This window comes from Petromyzon marinus, chromosome 30, assembly GCF_048934315.1.
Source record: "Petromyzon marinus isolate PM22_M1 ecotype Great Lakes invasive population chromosome 30, UKy_Petmar_22M1.pri1.0, whole genome shotgun sequence".
NCBI classification, from domain to species: domain Eukaryota; kingdom Metazoa; phylum Chordata; class Hyperoartia; order Petromyzontiformes; family Petromyzontidae; genus Petromyzon; species Petromyzon marinus.
In genome coordinates this window covers 4,326,375-4,336,355 of record NC_133696.1, presented here as the reverse complement: position 1 = coordinate 4,336,355, position 9,981 = coordinate 4,326,375, and the positions used below count along the sequence as shown (strand labels likewise).

Sequence of the window (9,981 nt, the reverse complement as noted above, 5' to 3'; positions counted from 1 at the left end):
TTCGGACGCGTTCCGTTCGTTCCTTGGCTGCCACTCCGTTATTATTCTTGACCATCTATCATCCCTTCTAGCGACGTGGCTTGCCCAATCGCAACAACTTCTGTATCGTCTACACACTTAAAAGGGAGAGGGAAAAAAAACAAGTCGAATGCATTTTTACGGCCACATTGCATAGAATCGCGCGTGCAAATCACTAAAATTGTATCTTCTTGCATGCAAATGTCATGCAAATAAAATACACGTGTCACAATTAGGGTATATGCAACGGAGCAATAAACGATACACCCACAGACTAGACGAGATATTGTAAGCATCGATCACCGAATCGAATGTTGACATCGAATCGTGAATATCCGGTGGCATGGGGGTGTGGTGCATAGTTACATGCCATAGCTGCTACAGAATTCTTCGCACAATCAACGTGTCTGAATTGCGTCATGTGCATCCATCACTGCATTGTTTGACATTTTACAGTGTAGAGTATGACATTTCGCCTAACCTTATGCTCTTAACGTGGTTGTTTTCTACATACGGCATGTTATTCGTGACCATGTGATATTATTTATAGAATAGGTAGCCGTGGCGAGGACTCAAACTCAGGTAGCCGGGGGTCAAAGTGCAGTGAGATTACCATTGCCCGCGACTGCTCACCCTGAGTCTCGAGTATTAACGCCATCGGTTTTAAATTAAAGACCGCTTTGTCTAATTCTGCTCCATTATTGCTATTAAATTGCACATATGTAGGGGGTATGCAACATATAGACGCCCCACTAATATAATAGAAATACATTATACATTTTTATTCATTTTAAAGACTCCACACGCCTTCAACCTATCTAAACGTACCTATTAAATATTGTAATAACTTCCTCCTGTAAGATATGAAGCCATCGCTTCCACAATATCCAATCACCTGTTGGGAAGACGGGGTCATTAAGAATCAGCGGGGTATCCGTAAAAGGATCATTCTCCATAATCACATCGATATGATTATGGATAATAACTATATTTGTGCATTTCACGTACGTGTCATCTCATTACCCACACGCCGTGTTTAAATCTCAGCCACACCCGCAATCCCCGGGTGCCTTCACAATCATCACACAACACAGCTGACAGCTGATTCCAAATCAGCTGATGGCCCCCACCCCCACCACCACCACCTGATCCCCATTCATTGATTCCACACGAACCATCCGCGCCGTTGTGAGGTGGCTCTTGGAGCGCGGAAGGACACCGGTACAGAGTTTGAAGCGGCGCTGCGGCCCGCCATGCGTTGATATAGGGGCAGGCTGCGCTAAGGGAGGCGTGCACGTGTGGACCTATTTTTTTTTGCGTAAAAAGAGGCAAACTTTCGTACCGGGCAGTTATTTAATTGCTGCTCAAGGTGTACATAAGCCAGATATATGTTGAACGTGACCCTTTGTCGGATAGGGTCGCGCACGGTCTTCTCCTTCTGCTTCTCGCTGCAATGTGAGTGTTACTTTTAACCTCTCGGCGCGGTTTTTCGTGCGTTGCCGTTTGTGTGCTTCTTGTTTTGACGGGCGCCGAGCGCGTGAAACGGGGAATGCGTGAACGCGCACTGTATGTGCAGTGGTTGAATATGTACGTGCGAGTGTTCTGCCTTTGTGCATAAGTGTCATAATGAGCGTGTGTGGGTGTGTGTGTGTACACAATATAGTGAAGCATCTGATAATGCGAGAGTCCGTGTACACGTTAATATATGGTGTGTGTGTATATAACGTGTACGTGTCAACTTTTTAATAGGTGTAAATCATGAGGTGTACAAGTGTGTGTGTGTGTCCGAGTCCGTATACAAGTTAATAACAAGTGGGTTTTGGTGAGAGATGTAGTGTCCATCAGGTGCTTATGTCATTGTTTAAAAGTTATATGGAGCGGTGGTGCAGCGGTTAGCGCACTGCGCACCGAAAACCCGTCAACCCGAGTTTTGAAAAGAAAAAAAAATGCTCGCAGCCAACACCAGTGACTGTTATCTGAACCTCCCCTAGGTCTACTCGGCCTTAAATGAGTACGTGCTGTGTTATGTAAAACATCGCCACGAGGGAGACAAAGACGGTCGGGCTTGGGGCTGCTCCCCCCCCCCCCCCCTCGTGTGCTGTTCCGGCCTTCATGAGTGTTCGCTGCTCTTAGTCTGTTAAGGCTCTGCGGGGGAATCATTGTACAAGTTGTTAGTATGTGTGCTGATGAATGTACTGTCAGGATATAGGCATGTACAGTACGTGTGTGTGTGTAGAATATCCTCTTTATGTGTGGGTGTCTTTGTATAGGGGTCTATGAATGTGGTAGGTATGTGTTTGTACAAGTTATAGCTGTGTAGTGCAGTCGTTAACGTGGTGTGTACACGTTCTACATGTACCAGTATTGGTGAGAATAGGGTTTCCCCCTTTTTTTTTCTGGCAACGAAAACAGGCGTTAAGATCTTAAAACACCAAAATGAAACCTTTTTTTTATAAGGAATCATGTCTGCATTAACCGCAATACAGTACTTGTGGTCAGAATGCAAACACAAAACACACTCTGTTGCCAGAAAAAAAGGGGAAAACCTATTCTCATATTTTGGTAGTGGCAAAGGAGGTCCCATGCTTTGTAGATGCTCACCCCGAGCCCTCATTACTCTGATGGTGGCATTGTCTTTGTGCTGTGTGTACGCCTTTTGGCGTCCTCTGGTCTAACACCGTTTTTTAGACGAGGCTCAAAAGAAAGCCGTCTCTGGTGTGGACCAATCGGTTTCTAAAACGATGCATATATTATCAGTGTTTTTTGTTTGCATTCTGACCACACGTATTGTGGTTAATTTGCAGACATGATTTCTTGTAAAAGGATTCGGTTTGGTGTTTTAACATCTTAACACAGCTGTTTTGTTGCCGAATAAAAGTGGGAAAACTATTCTCATTTTGGGACTGGCAAAGGAGGTCCCACGATACCAGTAATTGATGTTCAGAATGTGTGCGTGCCTAAATTTGTACATTTTTTGTGTGTGTGTATAATCAGGTATGTTATGTTTGTCAATGTGTCTCGTTTGATTGGCGTCCAAGTTCAACGTCTCCATTGTCTTGATGCGGATCTACGTCTGTGTTCTGGCGAGTGTTTATAAGTTGCACGTTGTTTCGTTGTGTGTCCTGAGGTTTCTCAACGGCGTGGATACGTCCTAAACCATGATGTCCTTTCATATCACCCACCCCATCACCTGAGTCTGCCCCCCCCTCCCATCGTGCCAGCAATCGGCCTTTTTGACACTTCACGTGGCCTCCAAAGTGCACCTAGCCTGGCACGAACGGGTGACGTCCCCGCCACTCAAGTCGCGAATGGCACTCGTCTGCCGTGTACACGTCAAAAAACCTTTATCTGAAGACAAAGGCGGCCGGGCGTGGTGCTGGCCACCCACCCCCTCGTGTGCTGTTACCGGCCTTCATAGGTGCTCTCTTACAGCACTTGCCCCTACAGTCTGTTAAGGCTATACGGGGGGGGGATCTTTATCTTTGTGACTTGGGATCGGTGGGACAGTGGTTAGCGCACTACGCTGTGAACCCGGTGACCGAGATACAATATCTGACCACGTGTAACGTCGCTGGCGAGTGATATCCGAACCATCGTTTGGGCCTCCCCCTAGGTCGACTCTGCCTTAAACAAAATACCCCCGGTGTGGTGTGTGAACGCCATTGTTTTAATGGGAAGACAAAGGCGGCCGTGGGTGGGCACTGCCAGGCCTCTCCTCGTGCGCCATGCACCGGCCTTAATTGGGTGCCAGCTAACAGCACTTGCCCCAACAAGCTATGTAGGTCACACGTGAGATCACCTGTTGGCTGAGGATGTGTTAGGTTTTTTTTATTAAGGAGGGGGGCGTGTATGTGTACGTGTAGAGCAGATTTTTTTTGCTATCTAGTTTTATTAAAAGCGAAGACGAGCAATATATGCAATGAACTTACCGTGCTCGAATTTACGAAGCGATGTGATGGTTAGGTGTTGGTCAGTGACGCCGCACGTTCGATTCCTAACCACCAGCGGCAACTTGTGCCTTGTGCACCTGGACCGCGCCTAGGTCTACTCGGCCTAAAATGAGTTGGCACCCAGCGTCCTCTTAACGGGCATCATCATCATCAGGGATATGAAAGCGGTCCGTGTGTGCGAATTGTCCTAAACAGGCGCTCGCCAACAGCATTCGCCCCAAAAGTGTATCCATGCGGCCAATGTGGTGCTGTGTTTTTGCGGCGCTTGCTTTGACCACTTGTCTCAACACACCGCGTGAAAGCCTACACGGGGAATCCTTTTAACTTTGTCCCCCCCCCCTCCCTTGTGCAGTTTCTCTCCGTGTATGCACCAAGGCGACAAGGAGATGACTGCAAGCTTCCTGCACATAGGAGATGTTGTCTCCCTGTATGCAGAGGGGCCTGTGCATGGCTTCATCAGCACGCTGGGGTGAGCTGGTGATGGTGGGGGATGAAGTTTATGTTCATAATTACCAATACCCTTGCAGCCCTATAATGCATCGGTTTCATGCAAGCATGACAACTAATTTTGGTGGTTATGATAGTTGTGTAACTTGATTTTAACGTGCGTTTTCATCGTGTAATTGCAGTATTTTGCAGACGTAATTTCCAGTTCTGTATGTTTTGCTGTAGTTTTATTACAGCATAATCATAACACTTCGGTGAGAGCATTTACACTTTCATAAAACTACATTTAATAATGATAATTTGACTACACGTCACATTAATGGTTGCGCAGCGTTGCCTACTCTTGGTCGGCGTTTGCATGACTCTACACGAGGGCAAATTACTTGGTTCGCTAATCATACGGCTCCTATATGTATTTGTAAGCGTTTTAACACGGGGGGTGGGGGGGTACGAGTCTGAACATTAAGCTGATTGTGTGCTGTGGCCGAATCCGGTAAATTAAATTATCCGCCCGTAATTTTTGGGCGATCCAAATCTAAAAATGTTTTGTCTTTAATTTGTTTCTACGTTGTAGGCACATTGCAGTTTTATCACTTTTTAAAAGGCCACATCGGTCACAATTGCCTGTTCTACGAGCCCAAGGCTGAGTCAGCTCGTGAGCCTTTGGCTGACCAGGTCTCTAAATAATCAATAACTCTGCAAGACGGTCAGTCTGTTGCCTTTTGACTCGTAAGATTTGGATGAGTAGCTGCACAATGCAAGGTCCAAAAATAGGCTTCTCTACCTTGAGATGCAAGTGCTATCTAATTAGAGGTATTGATTCCTTAATCTCACGATATATGTATTGAACCGGGTGTGCAAGAATAATCTTTTTGCAATTTCGTGTGTGCAAATGAGTTTATGCTAACCTTTTAGCTGCTTGTCATCATTTGGATGTAGGCCTTTCCAAGCCCTCTGCCATCTCTCGAACTTCTTCCACCTCGCCAATTTCCCTGCTCATTCCCCGTGGTGGATGTCCTCTAAGTCGGTGATATCTTAACCCTATCGTCATAATGTAAAAATATTCGATTCTTTAATCTGAATTGCGAAAATGTAATTGCCAGTGGAGTGAATCGTAACACCCCATCTGGTTATTGGTCCTGTGGCCTAACAATAAATGTGCGAAGGTTGAATGCAAAATAAATAGGTTCCCTTTCAGTTTGAGGGCATTTCTATATCCTGTTTTCGTTAAAATTAAAATGTTTATTGCTCAATTAAGTCAAGCATTTTCTCCAATGGAATTTGTAAAAATGTATACGAAAAATTGTACTTGGTGATCGTGTAATTTCCCAATCTGCTATAAATATGATTTATTCAAGGAGAGCTTCTACTGGTAATGTACAGTGGCACCGTGCCTTCCAGCGTTAGATTCTATTAAGCATCGGACCCCCCTCTCCTCACCAACTGTACAAAGTGAGTAAGCAAACACGTGGGAAATTGAGCATGAAAACAAATCGTGTGGCGCCGATGCGTGGCCAAGATTGATTTGTGGTGAAACAAGCTTGGTGAAAATGGCCACGATGTCTTGAAAATGCCTCATTGACACTGCGATTGGGCATATCTTGTTTGCGTTTCTAAATCGTTCACAAAAAGGCATTTATGTTCTGAAAGCATCTGCAATCTTTCCAGGTTTGCCTCTTTTCATTTTTATTTACGAATGGTTTATTGCACAGTGGTTGTAAAATAAATCTTGCTGCGGCTCAACATAAATAAAACACTTATTCAACTACGTTTTGATTCCATAAGTTGAGTAGCTTACCATTTTCCCCAAACGGAATTGTTTCTATTGAACATTCGCGGCTTGTGTCATGCGCTGTGATTTAAGCATTGTTTTCACAGCTTTTTGATTTTAAACTGTCTGGGATGGAATCCATTATGCCGAGTTAGATCGTATAAATATAAATGTGTCGTTAAACCCGCCACCAGACACAAGACTGAAACGGGAGGATTTCTCCACAACGCTGTCTGTTGCCTGATGATTCTAGTTGTAATTACTGCCGAAACGTCAAGGTACTGGCAGGTTTAACGTGACATTTATATTTACGTGATCGAAGCCAACAAAACTCTGGACCTGTAATCCTATTCAATTAGGGTTTTTTTTGGAAGAATGCATAAATTTTCGAATAAATACCACTTGAAAATCCAAGTAAATTGGAAATGAATACATATTTATTTTCCCTAATAAATGCATAATGGAAAAATAGTTTGCATAGAAAGTGGATTTTGATAGGTTTATAGGACATTTTGTGGTGTACACATGAACGGTCAATAAGCTGTGGCTTAAAGATGATGGCTGAAAGCTGATGCGGTGTTTTTAAAGTAGGCTGGATGAAAGTCTCAATTAAAGAATGATACATTTATCTGTACCGTCTGTCTCCTTTGGGGGAAAAAATGGGAACTTTGGTTGCTGTCTCCAATAACGGTTAACATATTTATAGCTTCTTTTGCAGAACGGGCCTACATGGCTGCCATATATGGGGATTTTTTTTTTGTTTAATAAAACCCCGTGGCTTATCACCGTCCTCTTTGGCAAGATGTGTGCACAGTCTGACATGGCAAGGTCGTGCCGTTGCGGAAAAGTGTGGTGCGCCAAAACCAAAAAACAGTCCTTGCCTCTTTTTATTAATGTCATTAACATTTCCAGAAATGGTGCTGTTGGTTTTGCCACTGTTGGTTGATGAAGGTTTATGACCTGAGTACGTGTTGCTTGGTAGGATTTGACTCGCATGCAGATTTGTTTGTTCGGTTTATTACAAAGGCCCTTCGTTCTTTATGCAACGGTCACTAAGCTGTAGCTAGCTGTTGCTTTGCCCATGTGTGTTGTCTAGGCTAATGTAATATGTGTAGCTTAACTAAATTGGCACAATTTTTTAAATGAAATGTCAATTCTTTTAAACGTTCATTTTCGATATAATTTAGCATTGTAATTTGGTGACTATAAATTCCCACCATGAAAAGCCACTTTGAGCTTTTATCTCTGGCCAGGTCGCCTCTTAAAAAGAGCCAATAGCTGGTGAGCTTTACCTGGTAAATAATTCAGCTTGTAAACTATTCCCGTTTGTCTAATTGTTCGAGTCAACAGGTGGGGAATAGTTTTATATGGAATGAAGATAAGTCCATGAAACATCTGGGACAAATTGAGGCAATGGGGTGACTCCTCAAACTGTAAAGTGTCACAGGTGTTTTCTAGAATAAAACATGAAACGGATGTGTGCTTTCATCGTCATCGTTTTTTAGGGCAGTGGTATATTCTTGCACGTCTTTTATATATTTAAAAAAAGTAATTCCAGCCATTCTCAATCCACACGCCATATTGTCATGTCTTTTTTTTTTTTACACTACCACACTGATCCGTACAGGCTGGCTAAGGAGTGGGGTGACGGAAGGCCCAGACCATAGTGCAGCACGTTCAGCACTACCACCAACACCTTTTATGTGCAGCTGTAATGCTCTGTGGGGTGGTTCATCAGGATATTTGCTACATTATTTCTGCAGCTGCATTTTAATCCCACCAGTGCATTGTTGAACTTTTAAATATTAACAAAGCTTAATCATCCTAGGTTGGTGTGTTCTCCAAGCCTTTGGGGCGGGAAGTAATGAAACTAGCTTAATGAATGGGGCACTTACTGTGATGTACAATATGGCTTAATGTCTAATTGGGCTTCAGACTGCTTGACCTTGAATATCACCGATTATAAAATATAAGAGTAGGTTTTACCCTTTTCTGGCAATAAAACAGGTGTTAAGGTGTTCGCCAAATAGATACATTTTTTGCAAGGAATAAAGTCTGCATTAACCACACTTGTGAAGATGCAACCAAACATATGCATTGTGTTTTGAAGCTGATTGGCCTACACCAGAGACGGCCGCCATTATGGCCGAGTCTCCCCAGTGTCGGACCATGGGGACTGCTCGACATCTTATCTGTGCAATTTGTGCTGTAAAAAATATACAGCATCTGGTGTTTGGGTTGTGAATTCATTTTGACTTCGCACCGCAAACGTTGCCACATGGGATGCAATTAGTTTTCTAATATACCCATTCTAAGTATTCAAATTTCACACCCAATTTGAATCTCGACGTTTTTGTTTTTTACTTTAAAATTGTTTCAACTAAAATATGAAACCCTGATTAGTCTTTTATCAAATGTTTCCTAATGTATTTGCAGGGAAGTACAGACGTGGTATTTAAAGTTCAAATTGATAATGCTGCAGCACTTGTGGAAAGATATTTACTTGCTTTGTACAATTAATCAGTTGCACAAATCAAGCCGTCCACAATGTGACACTGCAATGGTTGGTGTGGCCAATATATTCCAGACGAATGGCATAGAAATCCATCCATCATTAATCTGAGGTAGACACTCCCCACTTATGGTATGTGAATGCAAGAATCTCATCTCATTTGAAACTTATGCCGTTCACAGTAAATAAAAAAAATGACAGTATGGTCAAACTTCTTCTTTAGCAATGGTGATGTGGGCGGCCCAATTTTGCCTATCTGTTTTTGTGCGTTTTGCTCCTGTTATCCGTGTGGCCATTGGCAGTTAATAGGATTATTTTGTTGCTTTCCTACAGATCACCTCTGGATGACTGTTGTTATCTGTGGATAATAATTTTTATCTATACTGCAACCCCCATCAAGAAGTATTACGTCTTAAGGCGCCAGAACTAAGGGCTTTTTATGATATAATTACTCGGCAAGGAAATGATTGTACAACCAAATATGATCAAAACCATAAATTATAGACGACGCACAAAACAAACGAGAAATAAACGGCATCGAAAAGCTAAGCTGTCAAGACTTCCTAAGATAATAGGATGAGAGTGCTTCCATTTCTGGGTGATTCTTTTATCTGTGCATAAGCACAGATGTGAAATTCATTGCTTCTAGGAGACCTAAATTTCGATTTAAAGCTTTCGTGACTGCAATGATTCATCTTCTTTGTGGCCGAAACGTCGTGAGAATATTAGTGTTATTTTATTTTAGCAATTTATTATTTTATTCTCATTCTACGTGACTTTACCGAAAGAACCAAATAAGATCTAGTTATTTTGCCCATGGTTAAGTCTAGGTGATGGTGATTTACTACCACTTTTAGGTGCCCTCTGTTATTTGTGAATTGTGTGGAGGGAAATGGGAAGAATAATGCACAGATAATAGGAATTTTCATGGAATGTTCAGGAAGAACAATGTTCTAAAGGCTTTTGTGCATATCACCATCTACATGGTATTAATGTGCACGTCCGCCATAATGCTGTTGCAATTTCCCCTCGCCTAGTAGAATCCTGCCCTTGCCTGCTTTAAACCACAACAACAAACTGCTCCACACACTCAAGTTGGGCCTATTTCCAAAATTTTCTTAACTTTTTAATATGCGGTCAAGTTTAGTTTTCTGAACCAAATTGATATGAATCTTAACGCACAAGTCCGTTTTTAAAGTTTGCTTTGAGGTAGATTAATTAAATGAGAAGCGACTGCATTACGTTTACTTGTGGCGAACTGGGGAGATGCTCTAATCGGACTA

General features: G+C 42.7%; 1 protein-coding gene across 3 annotated transcripts in view; it reads left to right on the top strand.

Annotated features, from left to right (window-relative positions):
- The first annotated feature begins 1,226 nt into the window (after positions 1–1,226).
- Positions 1,227–9,981, top strand: part of LOC116947491 (inositol 1,4,5-trisphosphate-gated calcium channel ITPR1-like) — a 144,953-nt gene continuing 136,198 nt past the window's right edge. For all 3 annotated transcript variants that reach the window (XM_076070630.1, XM_032963298.2, XM_076070629.1), the window contains exons 1-2: positions 1,227–1,473; positions 4,321–4,437. In XM_076070630.1, the coding sequence (XP_075926745.1) occupies positions 4,334–4,437 (104 nt within the window). In that variant the 5' untranslated portion in view covers positions 1,227–1,473; positions 4,321–4,333. The remainder of the gene's footprint in view (positions 1,474–4,320; positions 4,438–9,981) is intronic.